General features: G+C 39.8%; 1 protein-coding gene across 1 annotated transcript in view; it reads left to right on the forward strand.

Annotated features, from left to right (window-relative positions):
* The window catches only part of MTMR7 (myotubularin related protein 7), a 102,689-nt gene that overhangs the window by 39,973 nt on the left and 44,506 nt on the right, over positions 1-18,210 (forward strand). Inside the window, exons 3-5 of the mRNA XM_044387546.3 lie at positions 782-944; positions 7,691-7,848; positions 17,709-17,837. Coding sequence (XP_044243481.1) covers positions 782-944; positions 7,691-7,848; positions 17,709-17,837 — 450 coding nt within the window. The remainder of the gene's footprint in view (positions 1-781; positions 945-7,690; positions 7,849-17,708; positions 17,838-18,210) is intronic.

The raw sequence follows: 18,210 nt of genomic DNA on the forward strand, positions 1-18,210 counted from the left end.
CCTTTTCTGTATTCTGTAGACATTGTTACATTTTCAGCAGAAGGTGGCAGGCAGTACTGGGTGGAGAGGAATAGTGACAGATGGTGACTACACTTGGGAGCATAGCTTAATGTATGGAGTTGATGAATCTCTCTATGGTACACCTGAAACTGATGTAGCAAGTGTGTCTCAACTATACCCACATAACAAAAGATAACCAATGCTCCCGTTGACCGAGCAGAGACCTTCCCCCACCGCCCCCCACTGCCACTGAAGCACCAGAGAGACATACTTCAGCCTGATTTTCCTCAACATAAATCTCTTCTCCAGCCTGCCTGACCACCAGCAGCTTAGAAAACAACCTCAAGTTGCTATTGAACTTGAGCATTCCATGTGGAATTGAGGAGCATGGTGGCATCTCCCAGTGGAGCCATCTCTAACTTTTGCTGATTGCGAGGTTTATTTTACTAACTTCTCATGACCTTATTTAATTTTAGCCATTAAGCGCATTCACCATTTGACTACCAAAATGTTCCCTCACCTGGACTTGTACAAACTTGTATGCTGAAGAGTTGGCTCTAAATAATTAGCCTGGATATCAGAAGGTGTGGTAATGAAAAATAAAATGACAAGCTTAGATGTTTCTTTCCCGGAACGTTGGTTCTTGTCATCTGAGCATAGGTGTTGAGCTAGGTAAAGACAGGGACAGTTTCTTGTCCATGTTCCTTCAGAGATCTGGGTTGTGCTTGTCTCATTTATCAGTCCTGGGTGCTTAGCTTCTCCACATGACTTTTGGTTGTAGATTCTTCACAGTCAGATTTCCACCATTGAAAAACAGGCAACAACGGCTACCGGATGCCCTCTGCTTATTCGCTGCAAGAACTTTCAGCTGCTACAGCTCATCGTCCCGCAAGAGCGAGACTGCCACGATGTGTACATCTCTCTGATACGCCTTGCACGGCCAGGTAGGGTGGAGGAGCTCAGCATTTCGTATGTCGCACCCTGAAGTTCACAAACCCTCTTCAAGAAATATGCGTTGCTTAGGAATTATGGTGTTTTAGGAATTATATGTTATCCCAGTCCTCCGATGAGGCCAAGAATTCTGAATGATTCATTGCCTTTTAGGGGCTCTCCCTGAGCTGTTTACTATATGAACCTCTTTCCTTATTCTTAGTATTATTCACTTTATCTTGGGTAGGGGGTTTTAACAGCTTTTCCTTTTGGAGTCAAATCGTATTAATATTATGCCCTTCCCATACTATGATAATTGAACCACCTTGCTTGAAGCCTAAGATAAAATCCACAAATTGTTTTGTGTGAAAAACATTAATATCAAACAGTTTAAGGGCACTTCCCCTGTTGGGGCTTTTAAGGTTTGGTTTCTCATTGCTTTGTGATGCTCGTGTAGGTTTCCCAAAGTTGGTATAACTAGACCTTTGTTAGAATCCGTTGTATTCACCGTGTGGCTACGTTGGTTCTCCTAAACAAAACCTTAAGTGTCGTGGGAAGAATGTTTAGTTGATTTGAAAAATCGATGCTGTCAGTTACTTTCCTGTTCTGTCGCTCGGCTTGGGGTCTTCGGATTTACCGCTTCTTCTAGAGAAGCGTTTCTTGTCTTTCTGTGTGGCTTGTATGGGTTGTGGTGTCCTTCTGCTTAAAAGAAATAGACGTCTGTGTTTCTGGGGAGAATTCGGTAAAAATAAATCTTTTATATAAGAGTAATCTCCGTGGTAGTGTTACACTGAAATCGCTGACAAGGGAGACGGAATGTATCTTTATAGTGACTGTGCTAAATGCTTTTTGATTCAGGACAAGAAGTTTGTCGCCTCTGCAAAGGGTTTGGTTGGGTCCTCCATTTCTTACGGTGTGACCGTATCATCTACAGATAGGGAAGAACTCAAGTTATTTCTTCAAAATGATGCCAGGGAGCTGTCAAAATCTGATATTTTGACTTGACTTTGCTCCCCTTTCAAAGCAGCTGGTAGAGGCTTTTCCATCTCCGTGTGTTGCAAAGAACTGCAGAGTTAGCCAGAAAAGCAGCTGAACTTTTTAGAGGGTGCACTATAATTGGAACAGAAGTTCTGGGAAGATGTATGTTAGGTTGCGTGCAGCAGGGAATGCGGAGAATTGTGTGCCAGCAATTTCTGTGTCACTGATTAATGGCTGCACTGGATAATAAATGTGCTCTGACCGGATTAATAGGATTTAGGAGTAGCCCAGACAACTGGGAAAGAGCTGAGTGGCTGAAAGGGCAGTTCACAGTGACTGTGAGGGTGGTGGCCGTTGTGGACAGTGAGCGCCCGGACTCTCATGGCGAGGGCCCCTGGGGAGGAAAATCTCTGTGTTCCTCACTTTTTAAAACACACACTTTTTCTTAAAGATGACGTTTGGGAGGTAGGTATTAGACATAGCCAGAGAGCCAAAAAAGCAATCAGAGTAATTAATTGAATTAAACCTATTACCTTAGAAGATTTTTAGAAAGCCAGCAGCATTTTGAAACACTGGAATTAGAAATGTCAGTTTACATAAAACATAGTACTTTAATAAGTGTGGGAAGATGAAATAGAACCCGGACAGTTTCACAGTTTAATGTTAGAGGCAGTGCTAAAATTAGGACCCATTACAGCCTATGACCTTGGAAGCAGGCTTGAATCTGGGTGGAGGTAGAGAAAGGTGGAGGGGTCCCAGCTGGGAATAGGGGTGGCTTATCGGAGCCATCCAAGGATGTTTTACAAAATACACCTTCCCCCTCCTCTAGGTCTGTCGGAGTAGGTGTGTGTGTGTGTATTTTTATTTTTTATTTTTTTTTACAAAAAAAGATATGCTTGGGAGTCCATTTAAGGCAAGTCCTATGAAGGAGATTTTTCAGAACTTTTGAGATTCTCTTCACTGAATTAGGATTTCTAGGATAAGGGTATATCAAACTACTAAAACATTTAGCAAGATTTTATTGGTTGGTCTTTTGTATGAGTTCAAATTGGTAAGAATGAAAAATTAAAGTAGCCAAATTCAGTAAGCTCTTTAATTCTTAAGAAAGAGTAATTTAGGTTGAAGTAAAGCTTCGGCCCCACTGAGAAATAGATCCAGTGTACTAATAAGGATATACATTTTTCTGATGAAAAGACCCCTCTTTCTCAGAAAGCTCCCATTTTTCCCGTGTGCATTCTCCTCCCTCTGATTTGCCTTCTGCTGTTTATTTTTCTATTATCTTTCCCTCTGTAGTGTTCGTGGGTCCTTTAACATTTAAACCATCTTTGTTTATTTTCACATTTCTTCTAAATGATTTTTTTTTTCAATTCTTCTTAGTCCCCAGTTCTTCTGCACACGTATTATGATTTTAAAAATCTTGTGATTGACATCATCTTATTTGTTCAATGTCACTTTTTTTTTTTGCTTAATTTCACTTTTGACGTCCTTGTCTAAGTCATGGCGGCTTACGCAATGTCTGCAGCGGTAATTTGCTTTTTATTGACAACACTAATCTCTGAGTCCAGAAGTCCTTTTCCACTAAGAGTTAGCTTCCACAGCCCTGGCATTTCATTCAAACACTTACTTGTTGAAAATAGACAGCAGACATCTCCTTATTTTTATTCTTAATCTGCAAAGTCCAGTAATAGCCGCGCTGTCTTCTCACCCCGATTTCACTGGTTTTTCAGCCCCGTTTATTTTAGGTTGCCTGAATTAAGCAGAAGGTTGGGAGCAGCTGAGCTTTTACTTGTTATTTTTGGTTCTAATAAACCCCACATATGTGTGTCCCCCTGATAAGCGCTGGTAACTTTCCCTTCCCAGACCCACCTCCGCATTCTGCAAATGCCCATTCGTGTTTGTTCTCTCCTTTTGATTTTTAAAAAATTTGCAAAAGGGCAACGATCAGTAACATAACTGTATTATTATTATTCAGGTTTTACATTGGTCATTGCAAGTTTGGTTTTTATTTTTAAGGTATTTGTTTTATTATAGTATTAAGTTACCTGTTGTTTCTCCCAATTAGTCTATCATGGTAATTCCCCCCTAATTTTTTTTTCCGAAAATATTCTGTTTTCATAACCGTTTAGCCTGATACCTGGGAAACAAACCAGGTTGTTTTTCTTTTTTCTCTAATTGCTTTGTCTTACCCACAGCTGCCTTATCTGGTGGAGTGAACACCCTTTCCTTTTTTATGGGAGAGAAGGAGCACGGGTGGGGTACAGAGACCGGGTCATTTGGAGGCTGGGTGGTTCCAAGTTGAAAATTGCCACTTGATGGCGTAAATCTTCTCTGGGAAGTAGAAAGTGGGATTGCCCAAGAGCTAAGGCATTGATGAAAGCAGTAGCTACAGAACCCATCACAGCGCTGAGGGCTTCCCTGTGTTAAGGAGTCAGATGAATAGTAGTGCTCAAGGAACAGCAAGTCAGTCAACACACGCATCTCTCAGGCCATCTCCTGAGTCCTGAAACACCAATTTAGCTTCCCTAGAAATGTCCCCAAAATGCTACCCATTCTTAATTTAATGTAGTATTTTAGAAATTGTTCTTTTTCTTTCTGGATAGCAAAACCTCCAAGACTGCCTCTGCTTGCCAAGTGTAAGAGTTAAGTAGGTAAATAAAGTAAATTCTAGGATGCTTTCTGCATAACTTTTTCTGAAAGATTTTTTTTTTTTTTTTTTTAGATTGGAGGTGCACATTCAGCTTACTCCCACAGTGCAAAGGCACGTGGGGTATTTGCTTATGGGAACAGCTCTGGGGGCGAGGCCTTTGGTGCACTTCCTGTTGAACCCTGCCGTCACTAACAGCAAAAGACATTTGATGTTGGTTGTGATGGCTCAGACTGTGTGGGGTGAGGAGCCAGTGGAGTATGTATCATGTCCGTTTTAAGAGATGGGGTGAGGAAGCAGGGATCTGACCTTTCCGAAGCAGGCGTGTTCTCTCCGTTCACATTCTGTAAAGGCTAGAGATTTCTCTAGCCCTACTTTTGGTGGTGTTTTTAACTCACCTCCTTGCTGATTACTAAGAATTCTGCTGTATATTTGGCAGGAGATGGAGGTGAGGGGAGCAGAATGTTATGAATGGGAAATATTCAGCAAAATTTACATCTATGTTAATGGTACTTCTTAATTTCTCAGAGTAGGTAGTCGTCTGCTGAAAGCTTCCCCTGGGTTGGCCTTTGGGTAAGAAGCTTGTCTACGTTAATAAGACCGAGTTGTGGCTGACAAAAATGTGGGTTTCTTTGCCCTCATGTAGAATTTTACTTAAATTGGGCCAGAGCTATGGTTGATCACCCTTTTGCTTAAAAATAACTCAAAGAAAACATTTCACAGTTTTAGTGGCAACCAATCCTAACACCTCCCGGTTCAAGAATGGTCTTCTTAATGTCTGCTATAAACTGCTTTTGCTTTGATTTCTGTTCCATGTGCTTGACTCCTCCCAATGACAGCAGGCGTGAGCCCATACACAGAGAACCATCCATAGTCCTAGAATGGTTTTCTACTTCTCCCTTTAAACCTAGTTGTAAGTATTCAACAAAGGGAACTTAACGTCCGTTATTAACCCCATATTCATAAGCTCTCCTTTCACTGAGGGAACTGAGGCTTTCTCAAGAGATTCTTTTGGCCTCTTAGACAAATTACATTTGCGGTTAACGTTATGATATCAGAGGCCTGAGTCATGTAATGGTACTGAGAGATGGAAAAGATGTGTCAGTGTCCAGCCGATGGTTCCCAGAACAGGATCTCAATTTCATAGGCTGCCTGCTCCAAGAGCTAAGATTACAAGAGACAGTTCCTACTGAGAGCTTCTACTCCATGTTGGTGTGTACAGACACCTGGGGCAGGGGTGTGCTTTCTTATTGGTCAAAATCGTCCATGTTCTAAAGCTTGAAGTTTAGAAATATATCAGGAGAAACTGAAATAGAACATTGTTTATCTAACTGATAAACTTACTTTTGCTTCTTTTCTACAAGAAAGAGTGCATGTCTAATGAAAAAGTCTCGTCCTTAAAATACGACCCTTATCTTTCTTCTTCCTTGTAGATGAGTCATTTCCATAATAATTACAGCAAGCCTGAAACAGAGTTTAGATCTCAGGCTGAACTTTTGTAATTCATAAGGCTGTGTGTTACTGTGGCCTTTTGCTGGGGGTGAGATCCTTTATTGGGCCTCCGAACACACAAGGAAGAACCATTAAATTAGCCACATCTGAATGTCATCAACAGATTAAGGAATAAATGGGGGGACCTATGAAAATTGAGGAGAAAGAAATCTATTGGAGAAAAAAAAGATGATTCTCAGGGGATGGAACAAGGAACGAGAAGACACAAAAGTGGTCCATCTGGGGAGAAGGCAGATCTTTCTGCCTTAGAGGGGCAATACATGTGATTAGGGGCATGCACTCTACAGCCAGATGGCTTAATTTAAATCCAGAGTCCCTACTTACTAGCCGTGTGGCCCTGGTGATGTTCCTTAACCTCCCTGTGCCTCAGATTTTTCATCTGTAAAATGAGGCCTGTCATGGGTTAATACATTTATTAAGAACAGAATCTGGAATGAAACAAGGGTTCAGTGAGTATCAGCCATGATTTATCTTTACCAGAAGTGCTTGGATCTGCACTATCCAATATGGTGGCCTTAACACTATGCAATATGGCTGCGTGTGGCTGGTGGGCACTTGAAATGTAGCTAGAATGAATGAGGATGTGCTGTCAAGTGTGAAATACACATGGAATTTCAAAGACATTATGAAATAAGATACATAAAATATTTAAAAGTTTTTTATTATGCACATGTTGAAATGACGATATTTGGTTATATAGGGTTTCTAATAAAATATGGTAGTAAAACTAATTTCATTGTTTCTTTTTAATTTATTTATGTGGCTACAAGGACATTTTAAGTGACACACGTGGCTTGCTTGTATTTCTGTTGAACAACACTGGCCTAATCGCTTCCTTCAGCATAACAAGATCAGAGCAGGAAAATCAAATCCTAGCTCTAAATGGGGAAGGCTGTTGAGCCTGGCCTCACAAGCACAAAGGGTGATACGTAAAGACACAGACATCCTGGCAGAACTGAAAGCAGACTTTCATCAGACATCCTTGAATTTGCCCCTTGTGACCAGGGTGCTTTACACTATCAATTGATTTTTTTATGAATCCTTTGAATTTTGTATGAGCAGTGCAATTACGACATTGGTGAGCAGTGTAATTACGAATTACAGAAGTTCAAATATTTTCAGGGCAAACACTTGAAAACATTTCACAGCTTTTCAATTGTTATTTCTTTTTTTCATATTGTGATTACCAACATGGGGCAATGGCCTGGGTCTTCGTCTGCCTCTGAGAGGCCATCGCAAATCCAAGCTCGATACCATAAACAAGCTGAGTTCTTGATGTCTAATGATACATCATTCTTAATTAAGTTTAATGCTTCCTTTCTTATGTGGTCTGGAGAATATGTTCACCTTCAAAAACAACTTAAAAAAAAGTGCAAAATGGAGAAGGCCTTGTTTTTGAAAGGAAAGAAGCTCTTGCAAAGTTGAGTTCGCTTGTTCCAAGGTCTCCATGTCATTGCTGGGAGGAGGTGGGTGAACTTGGCCCCGGAGACAGGGTGCTCCTGGCAGTGTCCCGGGGAGAGAAGCTGGTTTGACTTCTTGATGTACTCCACCCCAGAATGCTTTTGGGGAGATTTGGTTCTGTTTTTGACTTGGCTTGATTAGGCTTTATTCTCCTTTTTCTTGCAGTGAAATATGAGGAGTTATACTGCTTTTCATTCAACCCCAAGCTGGATAAAGAAGAGAGAGAACAGGGCTGGACGCTGATCGATCTCAGTGAAGAGTACAAGCGAATGGGCCTCCCTAATAATTACTGGCAGCTCAGCGATGTGAATAGAGACTACAGAGTGAGTGCGGAGGCATCTAATGAAATCTAGATACTTAATCCAAGGGAACTCATGATTCACATAGCTTAGTTTAATCTCCTTTAGTTTTTACAGCTCTTTGTAGATACAGAGCTGTGGATTTGCAAGTCTCCTTGGTTATTGTGAGCTGCATTTCCTACCTGCATCTAGAATCAAAGAATTTGGTCAAGGGAACCTTAGAGAACTTACCCCCCCGTCCCCCCGCCCCGCCGCCGCTGCCACACACACACACACACACACACACACACACACACACACACACACAGAGACACATATACACCATCCCCTACTGGTTGAGGAGATGGAAACCCACACAAGCCCAGTGGCAGGCCTCATGGCCAGGCGGTGGGTGGGAGAGCTGGCCAGGGCCAAGTTCTCCCATCAGCTCTTTTTATAGTGCAACGAGTGATTAGTGGGGAAGTCGCAGAGACTCTGATGGCAGTCTGGCACCAGCTCCTCTCTGTACTCACTGAACTCTTGATTGGTACACAAGGTCACCAAGAGGCTTCCCTAGAGAAATGTGGAGAAATGTGTCTACGCTTACAGAAAGGCCTATGGAGAGAAAGGGAAGCAGGAGGGGCAGAATCAATCTCATATTGTCCCTAATGCGGGCTTACAAATCAATGTTGGTTTCCTTATTAATTTTTTAAATATTTTAGGTAATAAAAGCAACGTAAGACTGTTGCAGAGAATTTATAAAAGCGAGAAGAAAGAAAAAATACCCACCATCTCAGTGCCCTAACGTTTTTCTATTAAGTTTTAAAATTTTCCTTCAGTTTCTTTTTCTCATCTGTGTAGTTTAATAACTCTTTTCTTATATAAGTAATGCATTTAATGACTCGAAATTGGAAAATACAGAGGAAAGGGGACTGTTCCAATATATATAACAAATATGGAATCGTATTACACATGCCTTGTGTTCTGCTTTTCTTCACCCATCGTACTGTTTTTTCCTGTTAGAAATATATTTGATATCATTTAAAACTGTTATATAACATCACACAGTGTGGCTATATCCTATTCTTTCTACCTAGTCTCCAATTTTAACACATGCAGATTCTTTTTTTTTTTTTTTTTACAATTTTAAGTAAACATAGTGAGAGCATCATGGTAATTACACCTCCACCCATGTTAAAATTCTTTTTAAAGATAGATCCCCAAAGGTGAAATTTCTATGTCAAAAAGTTTACACAAATTTTTGTAGGTATTGTCAAAAAGAACTGAAGAAAAGTACCAGTTTATATAAATTCTCAGCAACTACACCTGAGAATTCCTGATTTTTTGTACCCTTACTGGGGAAAGATGTCAGTTCTTAAAAAGTTTTCTTAACAACTTGATAGTGGGACAAGTGATGTCTCATTTTAGTTTAACCTACACGCTTTGATTTCTTGATTTGTAGATTTGTATATGCTGATTGACCATTTATATCTTATTTCCTGTTAATTGACATTTCTGGTTACATTTTAAAAATTTTTTATTATTGACGTATGGTATACAGTAGCATACAATGTTGTATTAGTTTCATGTGCACAGCATAGTGACTCAGCTAGCCTGTACACTATGTAATGCCCACCACAGTTAGTGAGCACACAATGTTATTACGATATTATTGACTCTACTCCCTATGCTGTACTCTTCATCCCTGTGACTTATTTATTTTATAACTGGAAATTTATACCTCTAATTCTCCTTCACCTCTTTCTCCCATCCTTCCACCTCTCTCCTCTGGCAACCAGTTTGCTCTCTGTATTTATGAATCTATTTCTTTTTTTTGTTTGTTTCTGTGATTTCACATAAGTGAAATCATATGGTATTTGTCTCTGTATGACAAATTTTACTTAGCATAATGTCCTCTAAGTCCATTCATGTCAGAAATGGCAAGATCTCATTTTTTTTTATGGTTGAGTAATATTCCAGTGCATGTGTGTGTGTGCATGTGTGTGTGTAATATGTGTGTATATGTATATATATATATGTGTGTGTGTATATACATACATACACCACATCTTCTTTATTCATTTATCTACCAATGGACACAAGTTACTTCCATATCTTGGCTATTGTAAATAATGCTGCAATGAACAGAAGGATGCGTATATCTTTTCAAATTAGTGTTTTTGTTCTCTTTGGGTAAATACTCAGTAGAAGAATTGCTAGATCATATGGTAGTTTTATTTTGAATTTTTTGAGGAATCTTCATACTGTTTTCCACAGTGGCTGTGCCAATTTACATTCCCCCTAATAGTGCCATGGGAGTTCCCTTTTTCCACATCTTGCCAACACTCGTTATTTCTTGTCTTCTTAACACCAACTATACTGACAGGTGTGAGCTGATATCTCATTGTAGTTTTGATCTGCATTTTCCTGAGGATGAGTCATGTTGAGCATCTTCTCATGTGTCTGCTGGCCATTTCTATGATTCTTTGGAAAAACAGCTATTCAGGTCCTCTGCCCATTTTTCCCTGGGTTTTTTTCTATTTTTTGGTGTTGAGTTGTGTAAATTCTTTATATATTTGGGATATGAACCCCTTATCAGATATATTATTTGCAAATATCTTCTCCCATTCAGTTTCTTTTGTTGATAGTTTCCTTTGCTGTGCAAAAACTTTTTATTTTGGTGTAGTCCCAATAGTTTGTTATATAAATATAGTAATAATTAACTATGTGTTTGTGTGTGTGTGTGTGTGTGTGTGTGTGTGTATATATATATATATATATATATAGTTAGTACTATTATTTTTGCTATAATTATACTATATTTATACTATATTACTAATTATTTTTACTATAATTTTTACTAATTATTACTATATTTTTATATATATACACACACACATATGTGTATATATATATATATAGAGAGAGAGAAAGTATGTAATATATATACAAACGTGTATATTTGATTGCTAGCTATAGGAATAAAAAACAGTATGGTCCTGGCATAAAAAAGACACACAGATCAATGCTATTAAATTCCCTTCAGATCCCCTTCTGCTCCAATGTCACTGACTGCAATCTGGTATTGTCCTTCTCTATAATGTTTCTACATATGTAAGTTGTAAAAATGTAGTAGTATTTTGTGTGTTTTTTATACTTTCTATACATGGTATTATGCTGAATGTAGTTTACTGAAACTTGATATTTCTCTCAACATTGTGAGATTCGTTTCATTTTTAGCAAACCCATCTATAATAGTTGCCATGTGCCAGACACTGTTCTAAAAACTTGACAAATGTTAGCAGTCCCATGTGGTAGCTGTTGTTGTCATCTTGCTTTACAAATGGAGAAGCTCAGGCACAGAGTGATTAAGTAACCGTCTAAGCCATCGAGAAGTGAAGAAACTGTTGAGACCTATAGCTCTCATTCCTTCATTCTTCACTATTGTATTATACTGCATTTTACAGATAGACCAGAGTTTTAAAAAATTGTTCTTATCCTTTTCTCTCTCTCCCTCTCTTTCTGTTTTCTCATCACAAAGCTGTTAACTGGCTTATACATGACTCATAGTATATTGAGAGTTTCCATCTAGGAGTAGAATTTCAGAATTAGAGGGTATGTGGATTTTAGCCTCACCAGATATTACCAAATTCTTTTCCAGAGTGTATGCAAGGACTTATAGACCTAAGAGCAAGATATACGAGTTCTCCCTACTGCACAGACTCACTGACATTTGGTACTGCCTTGGTTTGGCAATAGACCTACTCATTGACCCAGCAGTCTTACTTTTGGGAATTTATTCTAAAGAGTCAACAGCATACACACACACAGCGATGTATAAGGTGACTTATTGAAGCATTGTTTGTAACTGCATATATTAAAAGAAACCCAAATTTCTTAATAGAGGATGAGTTAAATAAGTTTTGCTCTATCCATAGAATTAAATTAATGTGTAGCCATTAAAAAATATGGAAGATTTCCATCTACTGGTAAGGAAAGATTACTGAAGTGTATCCTTAAGTTCAAAAAAGCAAGGCACAGAATTGTCTGGCTGGCTCAGTGGGTGGAACATGCAACTCTTGATCTCAGCGTTGTAAGTCCAAGCCGCGCATTGGGTGTAGAGATTACTTCAAAAAAATCTTAAAAAAAAAAAAATCAAGGCACAGTACATTGAATATAATGTGATGTCTTTTATCTGAAAAAAGAGGGAGAAAAATAAGAGTATGTGTGTAATTGCCCAAAAGTGATAACCTGGAGAGTAGGTTAGAACGGGGTGGACAGACCACGAGGATGAGGATGTGCACGTTTTTGTATTGTTCCATTTTTATAACCATGTGATTTCACTAACAAGTCAAAAAGTTAAATTGGAAAAAAAATGCCAATCTTATTGGTGTGAAATGGATCTCAGTGTGGTTTTATTTGCATCCTCCACATCACTGGTAAGTGAGCTTGTATTTATCAGTAATTCAAGTTGATTCCCTGTGATTTGCCAATTTGTTACTTTTTATCCTTTTTTCTATAAGGTTATTTGTCTTTTTCTTATTGATTTGAGGAAGTTCTTTATATATGTTACCATGTATAGCTTTTGCAAATATCTCCTCTTAGAAGACATTTAAATATTGCCCCTGGGGAATCTTTGGATCCTCAGAAGTTTTGAGTTGTTAGTGTTTACTATTTTGTTCCGTGTTTTAGCATATTGTTTTTTAAAAGAACTCCTGGCCTACTTATGAACTTATGTCCCAATTTGATACTTATATAATTTCCATAATTACATTAGTACTAGTTATGGTTATTATGATTTTATAATAAGGCTTGATATTGTACAGGTCAGTTCCTTCCACAGCATTCTTCTGATATCTTGAGTTCATAGATTATTTGGGGTAGAATGGACACGTTCATGATACTGAATTTTCTTCATAATTACACTTAAATCTAACAACCATAATCGTACTCTGTGAGTAGACATTTGGGGCTTCTTTGTTTCAATTTATTATGAAGTATGTGGCAATGAATTTTTAGCCTTGAAATGAAAGGGAGGAAAATCCAAGTTTACCCAAGAAAATTGGGTACCTTCTAAAATTTTTAAAAAATATGACACGCCCTTGAGTCAGGAAGAAAATGAATCTAAGCTGCGTCTTGTGGAATAATATTTTCTTGGAAACACAGGTTCTTCCTATTTTTGATGAGATTTCCTTCTCGACTTAGTGCCACAAACATGACTCATAGTCACTTAAGTCCTACACGTAGAGACTACAAAACATGAGTTACTCAGCTTTTCTTTTCCAAAGTTACACACAACAAACCAAAACTACTAACCAACAAACTGTGTTGAAACAGAAAAGGTGAAAACCTAGGGGATTTTCTTATTTTACTAATACCATTGAAATGGGGAGAGATGATGTACCTTTATTTATTACCAACTTAGACCTATAATAAAAGTTGATTTTCTCAAAAACTTTCTAATAGTCCGTTGAGAAAGTTATGGTGTCATCCATTACTTTTCTTTTCATCTCGTGGTTGAGAAAATATTTGCTTTTTCCTCCCTTCTTTTATAAGATTGATTGATTTCTCCTTCTCCTCCTCCTCCTTTTTTTTAGAGAAAGTGGGGGAAGGGAGAGGCAGAGAGAGAATCTTAAGCAATCTCCACGTCCAGTGTGGTGCCTGTGCCACAATCAAGAGTCAGACGCTTAACCGACTGAGTGACCCGGGTGTCCTTATTTCTTTCTTTTCAGAAAGAAACATAGGTTCAGAGCCTTGCTGCTTTGTTCTCTTTGTGTGGTCTTGGGAGGCTAATCTTCATCATCCTCATCTCTATCATTATTACTCTTAGTCCTACTTATAAGACTTGTCTATGATAGTCCAACTTTCAAAGTGAAGATTCCCTTCTGTACGTGACTCCTAAAATTATCTTTCTTAAATAAAATAATTTTCATTCATTACTAGGTTAACTTTTAACCTGTTTCTCTTGGAATAAAATTTAAAGTATAATCTAAACCAGTAATTTAAAATCTTGTTTATTTCAGTTTTCTACAGCTATATTTTATATATTATGATTTTATTTTATTTATATCTAAATCATTTTATGTGGCTCATACCCTCCTTCTTCTCCCCTAATATTACATCATAGATTCCTTGAAATAAATTTTAGATCCTAAATGTTTAAGAAGAAAGTTGTCTGTGTAGACCTATCTCAGTCTCTGACAACTAACTTTTCAACGTGCTCAACTGAGTGGTCTTCAGTAAAATCAGAGGTCTAATTAAGATGCCTTGGATGGCACCTCAGATGGATACGACCCTACAGCGGTAGATGCATTTACTGCAAGACTGCAATGAGGTCAACAAAGATCAACTTTACGGGGAATATAAAGCCCTTGAAGCCAGTAACTCTTTTGTTATGCATTACGGCCCTAGCACCTAACATAATACCCGGCACATATGAAATATGCAGTAGAAACTTGTTGATTGACAACAATATTGTACTGTAATCATCAAACTTACTAAGAGTCTAGAACTTAATGATTCTGACCACTGAAAAGAAAGGAGAATTACGTAACGTGATAGGGGTGCTGATTATCACTACAATGGCAATCCGACTGTAGTATATAAATGGATCAAATTAACATGTGTACAATGGCATATGTCAAATATGTTAAAAAAAGAAAAACACTTGTTGAATGGAAGAATTATCAAAAGAGATTTTTCTTGATGAGGCCAAACCAAGATAGGCAGGCACTCCAGGCAGGCTGATTTACTTAGTGGAGGACAAGGAAAATAATTTCCTCATTAATTAAAAAAAAAGTACGCAGAAATGATTTTAACTTAGTCCACTTTCATTGGCCCAGGCAGTCAATGTAAAGAAGGAAAATTCAGAGGAGAAGCCTTTGTACTTTTCTGAACTTCTCCCATTCTCTCTGAATTTTCTTATGTGATTTGCCAAACCAGACAAAGTTTGGGGAAGTGCATTGATTAGTTTCAGAATTTGGTGGCATAAATTGCACTGTGCTATGCATTATTTATTGTCAGAATTTTGACTATAACAGAGTGAGCTTGTTGCAAAAATGACAGTGGTCAGTGCTATGCAGAACCATTTTTAAAAAGATTTTTATTTAGTTATTTGAGAGAGCACGGGGGAGAGAGCCTGAGCAGGGGGAGGGACAGAGGGAAAGGGAGAAGCAGGCTCCCCACGGGCCTCGATCCCAGGACCTTGGGATCATGACCTGAACCTGAGCCAAATGCAGACGCTTAACCCACTGTGCCACCCAGGTGCCCTCAGGACTGTTTTTAAATTTCTTCATGAAAGTGCTGTCAGGTTTCATGAAAGCAGGATGAATTCACTGTTTTCCAGGTTGGTTAAGAAGTTGTGTCTTGAAACCTGAGCTACCTGACACCATGAGTCTGGCTTTTTTCCCAAAGTTGTTTTAGCTTCTCGTAGAGCTTCCCATGCAAGTGCTTATCAGAATGCCCATATTTCAGTTCTGAACCTTGAACTCTTTTCACCTAGACCCAGTGCTAGTGCTCTGGGGAAAGCAGGAGGTCCCTGTAACTGGTGTCGTGTCCCTGCGGTGGAGGCTGTGACCTCTGTGTGCGCCTGACCACTGCCGACTCGGGTTGAGGTGTTGAGCTCTTGGGCCTTGCTCATGCCAACCTAAAAGGTCCACATTTTCCTACACTGTGGACGGGGAGAGCCCTGGTACTCTTAGAGGGTGGGAAAGCCTTCTCTGTTCTCCTTGGGAAGAAAGAGGAGCCAGGGTGGATGGCAGTCAGGTCCCTAAGTATGGTACCGTGTGAGACAAGCTGAGCGTCCTTTGGCCTTGGGAGGCCATGAGAGCACGCGGCAGGAGCTCCCCATTCCTAGCTCACCTCTGTTTTTCAGAACGGCTGTATGTAATAGGCAGGTTGAGAAATCTCACCTATTACTTTCTTATTTTATTTCATCATAAATAACTTTGCAATTCCTTAGTGTTGTTATAATGATGAAAGGAGGTGATTCCCACCTTACTGAAAACCTCCCAATTTCCTATTTTAAGAAAATGTTGTAAGCCTGGTGCAATGACTACATGTCTCTTGAACCTCAGACAAGCAGGTGTGGTCTGTGTTGTAATGGTCTAGCTGAGTGACCGAAGAGAGGTTCGGGCACCGGATTTGCATGGGGAAGAAAGTATAGTGTCTTGTGGCAGTCTTTCCAGTCAAAGCTCTCTGGGTCCAACTAGGTTGGAACATCTGTTCTCGGTACAAGATTTTCCTCCAGAGTATTCTTGTTCTTGGAATGGGATTTCCACCAGAAGGTCAGTGCCATTGGCTGGAAATCTTGGAAATCTTTGCCAGTCTTCCCTAAAATGTATTTGACTCATTGCTGAAATTGCATGTTGAGCCTGAGGACATCACTTTTGTGGCCCTTTTATCTCCTCCTTGATGTTGTTTACCAGTCTGGTAACAAAGACAGTGGATGCAGGCAAGGGAGGGCATCCTCATAGGACAATTGTCATGAGCTGTGGTGTGGAGGCTGGGCTCTTACTTGGAATGGGTTTTCGTTTCCTCCAGTTCCATCTTTCCAGAGGGGTAGGTGAGAGCAGGAATGGACAGAGTTCATGCGGCTGACAGATTTCCCTGTTGCTGCTACTCCTGGACGACTCCTCTTGAAATGGCCAGGAAGATGCTTGACTTCTGGGAAAGAAACGGCTACTTTTGCTAAACCCAGAAACTGTTATCTGAACCAATCTTCACATTGCAAAGAGATTGATTGGCTGATGTCAAAACGAAATACATGCCGGGCAACAAGACAGCGATTACCGTTGCCACCACTCGCATTTCTGTCAGACCCAGTGGTTTATAAAGTGCTTTGTGTTACCTGATTTGACCCTTCTGTCAACCCCACGGGATATTATTTCTGTGTTTTATCAGTCTTAGAGGTCATCATAGTTTGACTTTTTGAAGGTCATGAAGTTGGCAAATCAGGGCTACGTTCTAAACTGCTGATTGCTGACTAAATCACAAGATCATTCCAAGGCTCCAGAGTGTCCAAGGTGGGAATCACTGCTTGCGATGCATGGAAAGAGTAAAATCATTTCTTACCGTCGGTGAGATCACACAGCAGAAACAAAAATAAAGCTGTTACGTTGCGTGGTCCCAAGTCAGATCTAGAAACTTATCTAAGCTGGAAGCCCAGGGAGGAAAGCTTCTTAAAGAAGGCAGAGCTGGGATGTCCCTTGAAGAATGGAGGAGATTTGGGAAGCTCTGGGAAGATGGAGGGGAGAAGTATCCCGCGAGGCCATGGGCTTTGTCATGGGCACACTGCTGGGGCTTGCCACCCGCTGGTGGGCTATCTTTCACTCAAAGCAGGTAGCTCAAGTTTTTTCAGCTACCAGGATGCCGGATTATAGTTTCTTTTTAATGAAAGAAATGCTCCCCTGTCATTGTCTTGCCCCCTCGAAATGCCCTCAGAAGGGACAGTGCCCCAGGACCTGCTACTAAAGAGTGTTTGCTTTGCTTTGCTCCAATGTCATGGAATCAACAGCTCTTCGTTTCTCTGAAGTGACCACTGGTTTCTTCAAAATTGCCTCCTCTGGAACTCGGTTAAGAAAACTTAAATGGGGGCGCCTGGGTGGCTCAGTCGGTTGAGTGTCTGCCTTTGGCTCAGGTCATGATCTCGGGGTCCTGGGATTGAGCCCCGCGTTGGGCTCCCTGCTCGGTGGTGGGGAGTCTGCTTCTCCCTCTGCCCCCCCCCCCACGGCTTGTGCTCTCTCTCTCACTCACTCACGCTTTCAAATAAATAAATAAATCATCTTAAAAAAAAAAGAAAACTTAAATGTGCATCTTATAAGTAAGTATGGCGAATGGAACTTCTTGTGGCAGTTCACAAAGCGTTACAAGATGGCCTCAAAATCCCCATGTGTTTCCCGTGACAGGTTTGTGATTCTTACCCTACTGAACTGTATGTTCCCAAATCGGCCACGGCACACATCATTGTGGGGAGTTCCAAATTCCGGAGCAGACGGCGATTTCCTGCCCTTTCTTACTACTATAAAGATAACCACGTAAGTCTCAAGGCATGCTTTTGTTTTATGCTTTGCTTTTCTTGTTTTATCATAAACAGGCATTTTCTAGTGGCCTTCTGCTCTGTGTGTGTGTGTGTGTGTGTGAATTCTTAAAGGTATGTGGCTCTTGCTGTGTGTGGTATTACACAACACAACTCTGCTTAAACTCTTACCTCAGGTAGAAGTTGACCTTTCATGTATATTTGATAATAAAGTAATGGGATACTGTCAGAAAATACCTAAACCTAATCAGCCAAGTGAGTACCTGTCCTTTTCTAAGTGGTCACCTTGGGAAGCTCTGTGTTCATTGAAACCGTGCTAGAGATTCTTTGAAATACCTGCTTTAGAAAAGCTTCTAGAATCCATGGCACCT

Source organism: Ursus arctos, unplaced genomic scaffold, assembly GCF_023065955.2.
Source record: "Ursus arctos isolate Adak ecotype North America unplaced genomic scaffold, UrsArc2.0 scaffold_27, whole genome shotgun sequence".
Taxonomy (NCBI): Eukaryota; Metazoa; Chordata; class Mammalia; order Carnivora; family Ursidae; genus Ursus; species Ursus arctos.